Source organism: Argopecten irradians, chromosome 4 (genome assembly GCF_041381155.1).
Source record: "Argopecten irradians isolate NY chromosome 4, Ai_NY, whole genome shotgun sequence".
In the NCBI taxonomy this organism is placed as follows: Eukaryota; Metazoa; Mollusca; class Bivalvia; order Pectinida; family Pectinidae; genus Argopecten; species Argopecten irradians.
In genome coordinates, this window is record NC_091137.1 from 39219939 (window position 1) to 39239384 (window position 19446).

Here is a 19446-nt window from a genome sequence, read left to right on the forward strand (position 1 = left end):
CTCTGCATTCAACCACAACTTTTGAATACAACAAGGTATATTTCTTTTGTCCAATTTTGTTTTAGGCCGGGTACATTGTACATGTATCACTTACTAATTTTTTTCAATCATTAGTTCTTTTTACTATCACAATCCCCGAACAACACAAAATGAAATTTGTTCAAGAAAAGTACATTATCTTATGAAGTTTTCAATTTTTTCTCTTGTAGTGTAGTTGTTGAAAACCTGGGTATTGGTCATTTTTTCCATGATTTTCCTCATATTAACTCATTTTTTATTTTTTGATATCACAGTCATGAATGAAGGAGATGAACATAAAGTCACGATGATTACAATGAAAGGTGATGCACAATGTTATTTTACACTTTTAAGAGTCTTTGATAAGTCACCTCTGATCTGTGTACAAGCGTCACAATCATCACAATTATCGACCCTCAACTGAAAAGAGAAGAAAATAAATTAATCACTTTAAGTAATTTATATTTTATGAATTCAAGCCATAGGGATTATCTATCTAGGATTACATAATTTATTTGTAGATTCCAACAGTTAGAAATGTTCTTAATTTTTTTAGAGATTAGTTTTGTTGAAAAATATCCCTAAAATCAGTTTTGTAGAAATGTTACAACATTTCTTGCAAAGAATATTGTTATTGATTTATCTACAATAATCATCAAAATATATCCTTTGATATCCTTTATATGAATAAGCTAGAATTACTTACTGTATGAGGAGATGTCACTAATCTCGTCTGGTAGTTCTGTTATGTTGACCTCAAATTCGTTCCAGGACTTCATTTAACACCTTGGCATCAGTCTCATTCAGAGACAAATGTGATGGCAAGACCTTTGGTACCAAATCTTCCGGGCTCGAGCCTACCTATTATCACAATGGATATGCATATTAGCATTGCTGTATAATTTTGATCCCAAAATCTTTGCAAATTGTTTGCATCTATATCCTTTGAAAATAAAATTATCATTGCATTTTATTGTTATTGTAGTCCTAAGAAAAATGACCTTTGTGTATATATAGCTTGAAAATTTACAATTAAAGAGACAATTCACTCAGGCTAATTCTTTTACATAACCAAGAAGTGAAATATGCATAAATGTATTGTTACTATATATCTTAGAAACAAATAACGTTAAACATTGACAAATTCCACGTGTCATTGTTAAGTATTTTAATTAATATCGATGAAATATCGAATCGTTGATCAATACGATTAAGCAGGTTAGAATATGGGCGCTGTACCTATACCCGAGCCAAAGTCACGCACATTAAACAAATGAACTACATAACCACTGCGAAATTGATAAAATGATTTTGAGGCAAGATGATTCACCTAATAAGGTATAAACAAACTATTTTCAGAGCGATTTGAGCAGTATATAGACAAAAGTTGCATTACTCTTACGAGCAAGGGACAGGGTTCGGCATACAAGAATTTCGACTCCAATGTGTAATGACGGACAGCGAGCGAGTTTTGAAAATTTCACACACATGTCACCACCATGGGCTTTTCAGGCACATCACAGTAAAACCGACTGATCTAAATTCGCATTTAGAACTGGGGTTTTTCCGATATATGTACAAATTTTAATGTCTCTCTTTAGAATGAATTGTGTCCCTTTAAGTCATGCACACAACATGGTGTAAATAAGTGCTACTTACTCTGTGTAAATATGTGTCCGAATTTTCTCGGCATGTCATAGTTAAACACAATGTTGACTCTCTCATTATCCATTCCACGTCCAAACAAGTTGGTGGCTACCAGAATTCTTTTCTGGAAAATCCTTGTGAAACTGTTAGATAACGAGATAATCTGAAACATCATCAGATAATATTTTTATTCTAAAACAACAAAAATTTTAATCTGCCAGGTGTGGTTTTTTGAAATGAACCTGCAATTTTATAGACATATTGAATTTTTTTTTTTCTGTAGATATGTTGACAGTTCTATAACCCGGTAAAGTTTTTTATTCAAGAACGAAATGTGTTAGTGGTTTAATACAAGTAAATTTAGGAAGTTCAACCTGTAATTCAGTAGTATTTGTTAGAATACCTTTCCTCCTGTGTCATTGCTCTATGGATTAGCAATAGCTAGGGAAGTATCTGTTCATCCAACAACTGTGCCAGGGCCATACATCTCTGGACAGACTTTGACAAAAGATGATCACCTAGAAAACAACATCCACTTATTACAAAGAGTCTCATTACTTTAATAAACTGATTTATGAACAAGACCGACTGCAAATAAAAATAAGAGTTGAAGAACCCCTTAAATCTTGACAAAAAGTTCTCAGACAAAGGTGGTAATCTTTTATCCCCACTTATGTGTAAGAGTGGATGCACCGACTTGTGTCAATCATTGATCCAAACTGTTTTGTAAACAGTTTGGAATAGATAATTTCACAACAATATGGGGGTTTACCATTTTTCGAGATACGTTTGGTGTGTATCATTTTTTGATTGCGACTCCACAAAAATCAAAATTTGAAGTTCACATTTACCAGAAAGTTTGACTAATCCAGTCAATTGTGCGTCTACACTTTTTGTTTCCGCATCTCAAAATCATGTGGAAGCTTTTCACCTCCTAGTTTCAAAACGATTTAGGGTTGGCATGCCATGTGAACTGTTCAACTTTACAAGGGAAATGCTAAATGTTGTTGTAAATGTTGCATTATGTGGTTAAATGGGTTACTGTTCTCAGACAAAGGTGGTAATCGTGTTTGTCCCCACGTATGTGTAAGAGTGGTGCACGACTTATTGTCATCATTGTTTCAACAGAAACCTGCATTAACACAATCAATTAAAATAATCTTCAGGTAATGCAAGGCCTATTCTGTGATGTATTTTGGGGCTGATATAGGACCAAACGAGTTTGATTGTGTATATATTTTACAGTTTGTCTATCATATGCAACTTGAAAGTGCCAATTCAACAGGCATCATTTTATCCAAACAAGAGGAAATGGCCATATAACTGATCCAATGGATTAGGGTTGGCAGGAACTCTGGTTAAATATCCTTTTTTACAAGATTTAAAAAAAACAAAAACAAAAAACGTATTTGCACAACCCATCTCTTCTATAATTGTTTAAGTTCTTTTTTCCCCATTAACTTACCCAGACAAGATAATTTTAAATGACCTTGTAAAGAGAAATTTTTGCTCTTTTTAAACGAGGACCCCATGAAAGACTAGCTATTGTTAAGAACAGGTTTTTATTAGCATAGTTTAATTTAACTAACATAAAATAATGTTCCTGAAGACCATTAAATCTTCTCAGACAAATGGTGGTAATCGTGTTTTGACCCCCCACTGTAATGTGTAAGAGTGGTGCACGACTTTTGTCATCATAGATCCAACTGATATTGCATAATGCAATATGGGTAAAATTATGTTAACAGATCAATATTTGTTTAGAGATACATGAACACAATAGTTCAGCAGCAACGCTGGTTTACACTATTTAGTTGCTTACCTTAATTAAACAAAATGGCATTGAAAAAATTCTTGATTAGAATCCCTGGACCCTAACTTTCTTGCTCTAGAATTATGGTAGTTTTTGTTTTCATTACCTTAGTATACCAGACAGTGATCATTTAAATGGCTTATTACAAAAGTGGTTTAATTCATTATCTCTATCACATGTCTGTTAGATCTAAAAACACACTATGTCATTAATGTCAAAAAGTTAACCACTCTCGCATCAGGTAATCAACTTCTAACAGGCTATCTAATATTACCCCTATATAATTTTTTTTGTTCTGTTTATTCTTTAAAACTAAAAGAGTTTAAAGACCCTTAGATAAGACAAAAGTTCTCAGACAAAGGTGTGATAATCGTTTTATCCCCACTTATGTGTAAGAGTGCGTGCACGACTTTTGTCATCATGGATCAAAACTGTTTTTGAGACACAAAACTCGTAAATCTTCAGCACACCCAGTTTTACATGATCTAGTTTTTTAAATCCCCTTTCTACAAAAACAACTTTTTTAAAAACTGATTAATTTATCATACTATTTTAGACTTGCTATGATAAAGTAATGTGACTGAAAAAAAACTATGTTTGAAGCTTGTGTGTGTGCATGATTGGATATCGGGTGGTGATGAGAAAAACATAAGCATTTTTTTTGCAAATTAGGATTGAATTAATTTTTAGCAATTAGCCACGATTGATTCGTTTTTAACGAAAATGCGAATAGGTAGAGTGAGGTCCAGCACAGGTAATCACCCTTAACAGACAAGTTAATATGTCAAACCCAGTATCTAAAGCTTTTTGCTTGTTCTGTCTATTCTCTGAAACTGAAGACACCTTACATTACATCTGATTAAAGTTCTCAGACAAAGGGTGGTAATCGTGTTTGTCCCCACTAATGGGTGTAAGAGTGGTGCACGACTTTTGTCATCATTGGTTGAAATGCAGATGTCATTTTCCCCCACTTAAAGGTCAATTTTCCAGCCTTGGGAATAAACTTGCACTTTATATTTTTAACATCCTAGGATGCAAATAAGTTTTTGTATGTTAATCTATAATGTGAAATGGATATCCAGGATTAGTTGGGTAATGTTATAAGATGAGGGTCATATGCTAGCTGCTAGGGGAATGCCCTCCAGTGTATCCTGTATGTTGTAAGGAAATCATCATCAAACTGTACATAGTGAGGGAATATATGGAGAGTACATATATGTATTTAAGGGTCTGATACAGTAGCGCTCGGTACAGACGGATCCTAACCAACAAAATATGAAATCAGTTCAATACAACAAACTTGAATAGGAAGTAAAGGTAACCCCAAGTGTATGCAATTTCCAATCTTTTCATAATATAAAGAGAGAAATCCCCACCCAACTTTTTTTCTTACATGGAGGTCAAAGGACAAAATATAACAGTGACAATACAACTCTTATCCTATGTAATAATAACTCCCTATCTATGTATGTGGACAAATATATTATGTACTGCATGAAGAGAAGTTTGAAGTCTACAATTTTAGTGTGAGTATTGTATCATAAAAAAAATACAGAACTTTTATCCCAAGAGGAGATGAAATCCTGCTCTTCTAAAGCAATCATCCAAAATATGTATTCTTCCCTCAACGCGGTAAAGAAGTTCTCAATGTCGTACATAACACAACTTGTGTTTTTGACTGAGAAATGCTGAAGAAGTTTTAGTATAGTGTATTCAACAAATTATGTATAATGATTTTGTTCACTTATATTATTATAACCTGGTCTGGGTGGGAATTCAAGAACATCAAGAAGTTTTAAAAGTTCAAAAAGCTTCCTGTTCTTTTCATCTGTCCTTCAGTTTGACTGTATTTAATTGTGCTATGTGCTGTAGACCGTGGGAAGTGTGGGGTGACGCTATGGGTCCGGTGGTTGGAGTCATCATCAACAAACATACTGGATTCCATAGGACTCCTGAAAATAAAAAAACTTAATAAAAATGATTAAGAAACTTCTCCTGCAATAGACATATTTTTAGCTACAACAAATCTGGAAATTACACATTTTTATTGCTTCTTATTATTATTTTAAAAAAATTCACTTTTGTTTTTGCAAAAAAAAATTCTATGAGGGTGCTTCGGCTCGAGCTTTTATCAAAAAATGTTTTTTTTTTGTATCAATTGCATTGTTTCTTTTTGTTTTTTTACTTCCAATTAAACATTTGCTTTGAATATTTTCTACAAAATTTAAGTTCAAAATGAATACCATTAATTGAAAATTCAATTGTTAATAGCATCAAAACTGATATTGTGCTAAATTAGCAAACATCCTGATGTGAAGCATAAACAAGCCGATACTGGACAATCCGGAATTGGCTAATGCCCACCAACCAACATGGGGGTACCCGTACATCTCAATATGCAGGCCTGGGGAGCGCTGGTCTTTTGACGAGGTAAACCCAGTGCAAGGCCACAACCATGGTGTGAAGGGGTTAAACTAGACTCATCTCCAACTGTGAAGTCCTCTCTACATTGCAACTACTTGCATTCCTCATTAGCATTGGGAAACGATCCATGACAACGCATCCTAAATCATAAGGTGCACGCGTGGTTTAAACTACATCCGCGATACTAACAAACTAAGCGAGGACACAGCTAGCCCTTTGCTTTGAGAGCGCAGGGACTTTGTGTGCTCTGATGATCTTCCTCTGCATCCCTAACTCAACGCGTCCCTGTTCAAATTTCCGTTGTTACATCACGTCAGTATGGTATATCCAAAATTTATCTCTTCCTCAAGAAACTTATTTTACTCTAGGCTTTTCAAAAATTTTCTAATTCAAAGAATGGATGTTTTTCAAAATTTAAGATAATGAGCCACAATTTTAATTAACGTACTAAATGTATGAGATCATTTTGGCAACTTCCTACTCGTCGCGTTTTTTTTTTCCTCGTTCCTTTTTCTATTCTAGCCCACAAAGATTAATTTAACCTGCAATAACTTTTGAATGGTGTGTGCTACAGGTTAGAAATACTTCGCCTACTTTTATATATTATTTTTTTCAATATTTAACTTTGTATTGATATTCAATAGAACGCCTATAATGCTTTTAAACCGCTCCTGGATGCTATTCGAACAGCACATCATGGATTTCTCTCTAGAAACTCTTTTTGCTTGCCAAAAGGAAAACAGCAATTTAGACACGTGTAAAGAGCCTCAGGAAAATTTGTCGACGTAAAGAATTTGGTATGGTAATTACATCTTGCATAAACTTTCTTCTGCAGATCGCACGGACATCTTTGCTGAGAGTGGCACTGAACATCATGACTTGCTTCTCATGGGGAGTTGATCTGAAGATCTCCTGAACGTATCATCTCCTTTGTCTGTAAATGATGATAAAAACATGACTTATATTCAATTGCATAGCATAATACTTTTAATTTGCCAAGTATTAAATTTTCACTAGAAAATAGACATCTTCCCAAATTATAAGATCATTTAAAGGTTTTTCTTTCCCTTCTGGTTTCAGATAGAAGGCCAGCAGTATGATAAAGGTTATTTGTTCATAACTTAGTTCATTTACAGTATATTGGAAATGTTATGCATCCAACACACATTTTCAAGTAGAAGCTTAACATTAACTCTTCCAATAATCAACTAAAAATTGAATAACTACACTTTCATAATTGACACTTCTTGATATGTGCATTAATCCACTCAAATTATTGTAATAATCATCAAATTAGTCCTACAACTAAATTATACTATTTAATTCAATAGCAAAACAACTCTTTTTTGTATTTTATATATAGATCCTCTGGGTTTCTATTCAAATAAGTGCACTTTTTTTTTCCTATACTCTGGGTTCTATTCAAATAAGTGCACTTTTTTTACCTATATATTCAAACACAACGTAGAACAAAACAACCCCATTTGCACTTACCTAGTTCTACTAATCATTTTGTCACACACATCCAAAGATTGAATTGTTATTGCATGTTTTTAGGACGAGTTGTTTTTTGGCGTACCGAGGGCTATTATCCTTCCAGGTGTTTCCAACCACAATGGTGTGGCATTTTTTTTTTGAGGACCTTTACATCCCTTGCTTGATAGACATTCCGCCAAAGAAGACTGCTACACTTTGTCGGCTGTTCATGTATTTGCTGAATCATTCATATTACTAGCTGATTTGGAAAGCCCAGTTCCCTGGTATGTGCCCCCCCAAAAAACCAGAAACAGACACCTAACAAACTAAATAGTTTTGAAATATTTATGCGTCTTTTATCCACATAAAAATTTTAATAGTATTAGGGAATGGTGGGTACTCGCACTTACAGGCCCTGATTTCACAAATTAATTTTTTTTATATATTCATGAGTCAAAAAATTAACTTAAGACAGAAAATTTCAGATCATAAGTAACCTAAGGAGGAAGAAAAACATTTTTGACTTTAAGTCTTCACTTTTGTTTCGAGTAAACAGGCCAGGATAAGAACACCACTAAAATTTCTACTCAAGTCTAGATTCTAACTTTTTATACTGAATATACTCCAAAAAAGCAAAACTCACCTGGCCATCAAAAGGCTCCTGTTGCTGAAGAGTTGCCAAAAAACAAACACTGCAGTCTTTCACCAATACCAGACTTGGCCCTGACATAGCACATTCACATGGTTAAGGTTGGTTGTGGGGCTACATTCCGTGCTGTGAACCTGTAATGATAGCCAAATGGTGTCATTCATTAAAATCAAAGGTATTTTAAAAACTAACAGATTGCATTTCCATTTCAGTTGGAATGCTATTTTAATTTATATAACTTTTTGGCATTGAGCACAAGTTATTATTTTGAATTTATTGAATGTAGAGGCAATGCAATGTAATGAAAATCGTCATAGCTTTGTTGGGTTGTCACAACTGACGAAGACATTCTTAAATAAAAAGTGATTGTAAACATATTTCTAGCCATTTCTTATATTATCACAAAAACAAAAGCCACACACTTTTAATAATTGGATGCAACTGGCGATACGAGCCAATACTCCCCATCGCACGTGTAAATTGTTTGGTTATGCTCAATTTATTTTATTAAATGAATAAGTTAAATTCAGATAGATGAAGCTTACATTGCAGGTTTTTCACAAAAATATTCCATGGAAAAACTGTGTGTAATCATTGAAATACACACTGTGCAGGCGAGATTTGGTACTGTTAGGCGAGAAATGGTCACTGACCATTATACATAGACTACTTTTAAGTTTTTTGTAGGGATTACTGAAATATGCAAGTAAGTGGTGTTCCCGGAGGAAACAAATTACTATCTTATCAAGGGGTTTTAATTATCTTTCAGGAGAGGCGGTACAATTGGCAATTTCAGGGCGTACTTTTCTATACATCTGTATGCTATATAATGTAACTTTAGCCCAAATCAGGCGTTTTTTATACAGTCCTAGGTTCAACTTGGCCAAAAAGTACCGTGTACCGTCTATTGATGGACAAAACCCCATCTCTTTAACAGTTTCACGACAATTGGGCTCAATGCCACTACCCAAAATACAGATAACCACTTCCATCAAGCAAAAGACCTGCTTTTCATATGTAGTTTAGTCAAATACCACTAATTGACTTTAATCAAGTATTTATATAGAATTTATCGGTATACAATATATGCTTTGATTTAATTACGTCAGTATTGGGCAATGTATTAATGTATTAACCTTCTGAAGGAGATGTTCAAAAACCACAGTGTACAATGGCTCTGAGCAACTCTGGATTGAGAAGAAAGTCTCTGAATCCAGAGCTGTGGATGGACACGTATGTTCCCTTCACATCTTTCTTGATTTGTTGGCTGTCACATCACCGGCCTCCATCGGCAGTAGCTTCCGTTCTCTTCTTCCTCGTAGTCTAAAAAGTTCTGCCTCATTTTTCGTTGTCAGCCCATGATGTTATTTGAAGCTGTGATCTAGCGAACACAAAAATGTTATCGAGTAAGAATATCAAAAGACATAAATAACAGTATAACTTAAAAAACATCAAAACTCCCATCTTCAACGACATGTAATTTTGCGAGCTTTGCCGGCGAGTCTTTCGAATGTGACAAACAATTTTCGAGTGAAACGAAATAAAACCGGTCGTCAGTTATTTTGCCGGTTTGGAATTGCGTTTGCACGTATTTAATAAGCATTCACAACTAAAATTGTAATTCCATCTTAAGCCTTTTGATATGATTTTTCAATGACAAATTATCTTTGATATCCAAACCACTTATTTGACCAGATGATTGCAGATATCTTTTTGGACTCGCATTTGTTGTATTCTCTGTTGCTTCAATGGCGTCGTCTTCATAAGGATGCCTCGTACGCCAGATGTTTTGATTCTGGTCGATATTCCACAGCTGTAGCAAATCAGGCCAGTTCTCAACACGAGGATCACATGAGTGGCCGAGCCTACACACGCAAGAAAACACAACAAATGCCGAGGAACTCGCAGGGGGATGAGAATACACCAGCAATTGCAAAACGGTGTCCGTCACAATGAAGACTCGATATCGGAACATAATGCGAGTTGAATAATATCGACACTAGTCCTAAGAGTGCAGTAAGGTGTGTTTTTCATGTATCGATACTCGAGACGATAGGTAGCATGAGGAGTGTGTGGGGGGGGGCTGTAACTTAATACTTAGCTCAGTGGAGTTTCATCTAGACATATGTCCTCTTTATTTGCTCTCTTGTTCGCTATAAGTCAGCTTGATTTTATAGTGTTTTTACGATGTTATCCGAAGCCATTTCATTTCTCAAAAAAAAAAAAAAGTAATAAAAACTCAATCCTGATACACTCTGTTTTACATAACTGTTGACCCAAATGTTCAGTACATATGCCTATGAAACATTGGAATAGACCCGCTGTACTGTAATGTCTTGTACACTCCAGGAATATTCCAATAATATTAATTTAGATTGTGTTATTAGAAACTTCTGATGGGCCAAATATCTCGACATGACACGTAATTTTGACACGAACGTAACTATCACAAGGTGTCTTTTCCTCTAACTTTGATGGTAGTAAACTCACAGGTACAGGGGATAACCTGTCGCATTCCTTCATTTTGAGTAACCATTTCTCTGACTTTGTTACCCAAAAGGCAGGATGTTCCTCTGAAACTTGAATATGGATCTAAACGCATTTTAAAATTGTTTTATAAAAAAGTGTAAAAAAATGATATTCATCGTTTGCAGAATATCTAGTCCCTCATTAAAAGGAAACAAGCTGCATTTTCTTTAACATAATTCAAACTTGTTTTTATCGAACACTATTCAAAAAGTCCACTTGATGCTACATATATCCTCCTATATTAATACTGGTAATATTATACCCGCTTCTGATTTTAGCTTATCAGTTGCATGCGTTAATCATAAGGATAATTTATTGGCAAGTATTACTCTGATTGATACTAAAAATTGAAAACAACCATGTTTTTATGAAAAGTTTAAGGGCTACACTTGTAATAATGTTTACATATGGAAAAGTATACAGTAATAGTAGCCACCCGTTTTACTGCCACAAATATGCTTGTTCGTCTCATATCTATATTCAGAACAGATTTATCTCCTTATAAGTTCACCTGTTTTACTATCCTCACGCCAGTCTACATTCCCCGGAACAAGATGATTAAAATAGAGCACTATAACTGACCTTGCTCTTACTATAAGGCATAATAATTAGATTTTTGTAGGTCTATAGTACTTGCAGAGTTGTTCATTCTTAAAATTATTGTTATATTATAGCTACCACAGGTAAAAGTAATAACTTACTCTCGTATTTTGCCTTATGTCACGTGTGAATGTATTTGTGTAGAGTTTGCAGACCTTGTACGAAACATGGACCAAATTAGGACAAATGGATTGAATAATTGTGTAGGGACGCAGACTGATGAACATGTTTGGTAGCATTGAGGAGCTGTTGGAATCTAAATAGACAGATCAAATAAGAAAACTTCAGAGACAAAATCAGGAAAGGTTCAATCAAAAAGCTGAATCTGAGAACAAAAGCCAGAGCCAAAACGGATCAAGGAGGACTCCATGAGCTAAACATAACCATCTCACATGTGTTAAATTTATGTACACACCTATCAACAGTGACAACTATCTAACTAGTATGTTATCAAATCTTTATCTTAGCCAGATTCTTAGAGATATGATTGGAATGAAAGCACCAGTGCTTGTCAACCCAATTTTTAGGGGGGGGGGGGGGGGGGGGGGGGGGGTGGACTATACAAGATGCTTTAGCGGAAATGTGAGAAACAAAGCTGTGACATGTACTGTCTGTTTTCTTTATTGCTGTGGTTTTAAAGCCATGAGCTCTGCAACAATTATTACTTCTGCCTTGGTCTGGCAGGAGAACCTTCTTAATATTTACTGGTATTCCATCGAGCGAGACTACACAACTGTTCACCATATGAAACTCCTGCTCATATTGTCTAAAAACTGGCACTGGATGCTAAATTTCTCGAGCAAACAAACTGATAAAACATTCATCCAACGTTGAATCATCAGTCAGCACTCATGAAATTAAGTTTGTTTTTTACATAATAATGTCTATCCTGATTGTTCTGTGTGTTTATGTGTCCAAAGACTTTTAGCACATAAGTTCCTGTTTACATTTCTGTGACAGAAAGCATACGCCCCCCACACTAGACCACCACTCTCCAGCGCGTAAACCCCCCCCCCCCCCCCCCCCCCCCCCACCTGGACCGCATTATAGACGCGCGCGCCCCAAGTCAATGTTACATTCCGACCCCACCCCACGGATATGCCCCCCCCCCTGTCGGATAACCCGTTTCACACTACAAGACACTATTGGACACTGTTTGGGGCTGACACCTGATTTGTTCTACATGTCTTGTCACCCCCGTATCCCCTTTTGATACTATGTGAGTCATCTCACTTTTTTTTTCAGTACGACCCAATATCAATTTTGAAAATCCATTCAAATTTTTTTTAAGTCTTTTTTGTGTTGCTTTACATGTAAAGACATGTAGATGTAACATTTACCTCTCAATGCATTTATTACACCTAGTCACATCATTAAAGTGTATTTAAAACAAATCCTATTGTGTCAGAATCCAAAGGTTTTTTTCAAGAATCAAGTCAGTAGATTACATTTCTACGTAATCTCTATGTGATCATAATAAACACACATGGCAATTACCCTACATAATTGAAAACATTAAGTGGGCGTCTTAATTAGGGCACAATTTTGAGTTATTCTTACACAAATAATATTGTACAAAGTAAGCTGTAAATCAGTTTGCAAAAGCACAAAAAAAAAATGAATAAAGAACTTTCAACAGTTATCATAGCTTTCATACGAGGTATGATTGTTTTAAACTGAAGGAAAACTGAACGAATCTGTGAGGATCAATAGAGTGGGAGGGGCACTTATTGCGGTCAGATTCACTTTAGAGTTTTGATGGTCCAGTCAAACAGTTGTGTATATCCAAATATGATATTCTGTTGTAAAAAAAAAAAAAGTGAAAAATCTCTATATCCTGTTCCATTTTTGTTACAAAAATAGCTTGATATTCATATCAACATTTGCTAGTACAAGAAAAGAGTAAGTTGTATGGTTTGGATATTGATATCAATCTTCGGTTGCAATTTAGGCTTACATATTCAGTAGACTTATAAGGTGAATATTGTAATTCATGACTTACATGTATATGAGGGTAATTGTTCATGTGTTGTTTTTATTGATTGTAATTTATTTCAACCAATATGTTGGTATCTGTTGGATCTTTTTTTTTATTAATAAAACAAAAATATGTGGGTTTTGGTTTTTTTAAAATAATTTTGAAATGAAATGTGATTGTGAGAACATTACAATAATCTGATTCATGCAATTTTTATTTTAGAACCATGTCATTGATTGTATAAGTGGAATTATCTGTTTTTTAGTTCATTTGTAATGATAAAACTCTCAGAGTCACGAAATCTCCATGTTATGAAATACTGATAAACGTTGGTCTCTTTTTGTACCTTTTTTGTCAAGTGGGATGCACTTGCTCCTAGCATTCATTTTGGGTTTTGTTGATTGATGACAGCGCAAATATTGAACCTATTATATCAGATGATGATCAATGGGGGGCATATGCTGTCATGATCTATGATCATTTTCTACTTAGGCTATGTCAGTCATGAGTTTTGGTCAATAGAAATGTGCTCCAGTACTCTATAACTGTACTCGGCCCATTAAGGGGGTCATTCTCAAACATGCTACCCATAGTTGGAGCGTCTTGTTGGTAATATTGCTGACTGACCCTCTTAAAACCACTGCTGTACCTTAAACGATATCAGCGAGATGAGTAATCTGGGTCATAGGCGTCAATCTTATGAACACAAATTTTTTAATAAAATGTGAGAGTGAAACATCTAGATTACTGTTGTGATGAAATGACATCATTCTCAGATATTCAAGGGGGTTATTATCAATCATTTTATCAATCCCCCTCAGAGCAAAACTTTTCTAGCAGATGGTAAAAAACTTTGGCATACACACAAAGCTATTCCCTTACTAGTATTTAATTATTTGAAGACTATTAAGGTTGACCAACAACCCACACCTCACAGACTTACAGAGCATTGTTATTTCAACACTTTTCTTATATGCAGCAAAGGAACAAACGACACTGTTTTCATCTGTTTCGCACAAAGAGCTTGGGCATGTTCAGTATTGATATAACAAGTGGTAATAACCAATTGGATATTGAGGATGGCGTGAAACTTGCTTACATAGTCAATTGACAAAAACAAACCATTATCAAGACGTTCAAAATCATACCTTTTAATTAAAAGTTATTTTCTACATAATCTTAAGAACAATCTTAGTTGTTATTCATGAAATTATTTATTTTTATTTATCTAATAAACAATTATATAAAGATTAACGTTTAAATATGTATTATTAATTAGTACATTGTGTTTTCATATAAATGTCTATTCAAAATGATAAAATTTATATTACCGGGTATATCCATTGTAAAAGTACAAGCCATTTGAAGATGGGAATATTAGGAAGTGTTTTTTACTTTGTAGATCGCAGTACGAGTAATATCTTATTCTTTGGATACATTGGTCCTGATTACACGAGTTTGTTTATCAATGTCACAATGTTTACCGAATCCGCTATATAACATTTAATGCCATTAGTCACATTTAGAACGATTGTAATCGCGATCTTTAGCACAACAGTATGACCCAATCCTATATTTAATTCCGTTGCTCACATTTACACGAATTTAATCAATATTTAGCCAATGCACCGTATGACCTTTCAATTCTGTAGTGTCCAGTGAATTTCAAATGTATCAAATCCAGAATTTAGGAATCAACTGTAAGATGGTTTCCGCAGGTTTGATGTTGAAGAACGGAAAGTTCCTCATTGAACGAACTGCTCCCTGACGCTAATATTCCTAATATTTTTTCTAGTTTTGTTAAGTCTGGCCGAGTTCTGTTTAGAACAAATTGCAGCGGTTTGAAACCTTTCCTCGTTAAGTTTTTGCACATGAACCCTTCTTGATGCTGATCCAAAAATGAGACGAATACTAACTGAGCCGGAAACACTTCTGCATGGTATTTCTCGAAGAGCTCTGCAAAATCCCCGTCTGTTTCATCTTCGTCTGTCACTATGATAAACGTTTTTACAACTCTCTTCCGTTTGTAAAATGGCTTCAAAGCGGAGGATGGATTTGTGGAGCCATGCGCCATTGTTTTCATTGCAAGTTTTATTGCTTCGTCGACATTTGTTGGAACAACTTTTGGGCGCTTGCTACGATGGTTGAAAACAAGCATGTCTGCAGAACATACCGAACATAGGATACCCGCTATCACCGAGCTAGTTCTAACTGCGATATCCATAGACCCTGACCTATCCCCCACAACTACAACGGGTGCGTCTAAATGTAGCTTCTCTTTTACGTCACGAAGTTTCGCCTCAGCAAGGCTGAGTAACGTGTTCAAGAACGGTATTTTATATTTAGCCACCTTTCGCCTGCCACAACGAAACCCGCGAGCCATTTGCTTGAAAGTGAGAAGTCGGTCCATTAACTTTCCTATCGACAATTCAGTTGTATCCCCGGTATCCAGTCGTGTCATTATTACTTCGTCCACTTGGCGACACTCCAAATTCTCATAATACCATAACACTGTATCAAGCCGCGGTTCCGAAGTCGCAATTTTAATCTTTGACTCGACATTCATGTACCTGGTTAATTTCTTGCAATGTGAATATGGAATATCATATGTTTTTTTAGTTTTTCGTTTATGTTTGTTTTATTCAAGTCCCCGCATGAATGCACTACAGTTCCCATCCGGTGCCGGTTTTCCGAAGCAGAAAGGGAGGAACCATGGTAAATTTGGAAAGTCATCTACTGGATTGAAATGGCATATATCGGCTAGTTTCTTCCATGGTTCCTTTGGAAGGTGAAGAGCATATCGTTCAAGCTCTTCCTTGGTTAAAGTTTTTGTCCATTTACGGATATTTTTACACACAGACAAATTGGCAGCTCCGTGCCTTGGTTGTATTTTCCTCAGATTGTGGATTTTTCCTTTTAAATGTTCAGTTGTGTGATGAGAGACCTTTTTTGAGCTCAGTTGAAGCCGTTTTAGCGTTTTCTCTTTTTGTCTAATACGCCTGCTTGAATCCAGAATTTCCAGCGCTTTCAGTATTTCCGCAACTCCATAGTGATCTCGATCGCGTAAGAAATCTGAAGACAACCTAAAGTCTTTTCTGACCCAGCTGGCAGCTAATGCACGTACTCGGACTCGGTGGTGCAGCTCTACTCCCTTTTCCTGTAACAACGTGATGCCTGCAATATACCTACTCCGATTTTGATTTTGCGCCTTGATGTGTTCATCTACAGAAACGTCACTGAAGAAAAAATCTGAGACATTTTCATCAATGTTCCACGTTTTTGTGTCTTTGCTTTTTCGTCTACATCGATCTCTCCTGCGCACCCGTTTTCGTCTGACAAATCTCCTTATAGGAGATCTACTTCTGCTACGACTCCTTGAACGATACCCAGATAGCCGAGACCAGTTTCTGCTTCGAGATCTGCTTCGACTGTGACTTCTGTATGTAAACATTTGGGGTGAACGACTTCTACTGCAACTCCTGCTGAGACTACGACACGATAACGCTGCTGGTGAACCACTGGAATAGGAAAGTGACCTACTTCTTCTGATACTCTGCCGGCAGAACGATATACTCCTGCTACGTCTTTGCCTAAAAGGAGATATACTTCTGCTTCGTCTTCGCCTAAAAGGAGATATACTTCTGCTACGTCTTCGCCTAAAAGGAGATATACTTCTGCTACGTCTTCGCCTAAAAGGAGATATACTTCTGCTACGTCTTCGCCTAAAAGGAGATATACTTCTGCTACGTCTTCGCCTACAAGGAGATATACTTCTGCTACGTCTTCGCCTAAAAGGAGATATACTTCTGCTGCGACTCCGCCTGAAAGGTGACCTACTTCTGCTGCGTCTTCGCCTAAAAGGTGACCTACTTCTGCTGCGACTTAAATCGAATGGTGATCTACTGCGTTGGCTTCTGTAAGTCGTGATACTGTTTCTACGCCAAATGAAGGGCGACTGACATTGACTTCTGGAGTGATTCCATATTAAAGGTGATCGACTCCTTAAGCCTCGGTCGCGATTATAAAGTGTCTTCCGTCTATCCCTCCGATGGCGTGTTTTGGTCCTGCCGCGCCTCCCAGGGACGTATTTCGTCAACTGGTACCGCTCTGGAGAGAGACTGTAACACCGTGGACGTGGTGCTCGGTCTGATGTACACGAATGTCTGGATGGTTGTAGCGACGGACAACTTCGGGTCCTCGAAATTGGTCTTGGTTTTTCGAAACGCAATCTGAGTAATTGAAGCTGGCGTGTAGATCTTATGTTTTGTCTCCACATGAAAGGTGACCTACTTCTGCTGCGACTCCACATGAAAGGTGACCTACTTCTGCTGAGACTCCGCATATGTGACCTACTTCTCCGGCGTCTCCGCCTGAAAGGAGACCTACTTCTGCTGTGACTCCGCATGAAAGGTGACCTACTTCTGCTGCGACTCCTCATGAAAGGTGACCTACTTCTGCTGACACTCCGCATACGTGACCTACTTCTCCGGCGTTTCCGGCTGAAAGGAGACCTACTTCTGCTGCGACTCCACATGAAAGGTGACCTACTTCTGCTGCGACTCCACGTGAAAGGTGACCTACTTCTGCTACGACTCCGCATGAACGATAACCTACTTCTGCTGCGACTCCACATGTAAGGTGATCTACATCGCCAAAAGAAGGGCGATTGACTTCTGGTACGATTCCATATGCAAGGTGGCTGACTCCTTAAGCCTCGGTTGCGATTGCAAAGTGACTCCCATCTTCTATCCCTCTTATGATGTGATTTGATTCTACCGTGCCTCCCAGGAACGTATTTCACCAACTGGTACCGCTCTGGGGAGAGACTGTAACAGCGCTGATGTGGTGCTTGGTCTGGTGTACATGGATGTTCCAGTGATTGTAGCGACGGACAACTCCGGGTCCTCAAAATTGGTTTTTCAATACGCGATCTGAGTAATTGTTGGCTTGTATATGGTATGTTTTGTCCTGAAGAAGATGAGCTCGATGACGATCTCCTTTTCTGTGTTGGCGAGCATGATCCTGAGTAAGACCTTCTTTTTCGGAATCTATAACGCCGTTGTGAACGATATCCTGCTCTCTTCTTTCTACCTCCTCTTCTTCCCATTGTGCCCAGACAGTGATGTGAAAGTTTCAATATTTCTTCTATTCTCGATTATTACAAACTGTTTCTTTAATATTAAATCAGATATTTAGAGCCTGTGAAAGATTAGCCTTGCTAATTTAAAACAGCTTTTTATCCCCAATAAATACAGTTTTATCAGTTTTTACTTTGTTGACGTTATAGCTTGTTAACTTCAGTCGGTTGAGTTCCAATACTCATTTTGAGTTTAATTCATTGATTCCGTTTAGTTCACACCAAACAACCTATATCTTCATACTCCTTTCACTGTAACAGTTGTATTGTCATTATTTTGCAGACTGCGACTCTATTACAAAATTGGTGTTAGAAGAAGAAAATGTGACGTAAATTACAAGTCTCCTTATTTCCATACAGTACTAATACAATGTAATGTAAAAGTCACACACTGTATTCTTACTGTACAGTGTACATTGTTAGTGTTAATCCATACTCGCTCCGTCCGTACATATTACAGCTTTGACGACAAACAGAAAATCGTTGAATCGAGTCTATATATATATATTTCCAACAACGTTTTGGTTAGTGAACATATGTCGAACATATCACAACATCTGTCACAAAGTGACAAACAAAGTCGAACATATATCACAACATCTGTCACAAATAAATCGAAGTCCTGTCGGTGAAGAACTATCGCTTATAAAACGTCCTATTGACTAAAATTTTTCAGTACATTTTACAGTTTTCATGTTCACTCACACTACACAGACGATCTCCAATACTACGTTAGTATGCTGTGTTCACCACGGCTATTTTAACTAAACTAAAGGGCCCGGGTATACCACTATGTTTATATGTATACACACGCGGAGATTCAAGGCCTACAAAACGTATATACGGTCGTGGAAATGCTAACGTGTCCATTCACAGCTCAATGCTTATTGTTTTTTTTGTCCTACGTTAGGTATACGTTACTCTTTGGCGTAAATTGTGCTGCGTTAAGCATTCTATTTTAATACACACGTAAGTTTTTCGTTTGGTTGTGCAATATCATGAGGATCGATGTACTATATATAGTCTACTAGGGATGATTGGTAGAATCAGCTAATACCTGTTTTCATAATGGTTGTGAAATAGATAAGGGTTGTAGTTAGTTAGTTAACAGCTGTATGGAGTTTTACACTAGTGAGAGTATTAGGAAGTAAATTCATTCTGAGACAAAAATGCTT

The 19446-nt window shown here is 36.5% G+C and overlaps 1 protein-coding gene and 1 pseudogene across 1 annotated transcript; both read right to left on the minus strand.

Annotated features, from left to right (window-relative positions):
• Positions 1 to 424: 424 nt before the first annotated feature.
• Positions 425 to 8108, minus strand: LOC138322288 (ATP-dependent RNA helicase WM6-like; annotated as a pseudogene).
• Positions 8109 to 14510: 6402 nt separating this feature from the next.
• LOC138321609 (serine/arginine repetitive matrix protein 1-like) lies at positions 14511 to 18671 on the minus strand. Its single transcript, XM_069265386.1, is given in 3 exon segments — positions 14511 to 15748; positions 15751 to 15807; positions 15809 to 18671. Coding segments are annotated over 3 exon segments (3417 nt in total). The 5' UTR covers positions 18242 to 18671; the 3' UTR covers positions 14511 to 14821.
• Between the last annotated feature and the right edge of the window lie 775 nt (positions 18672 to 19446).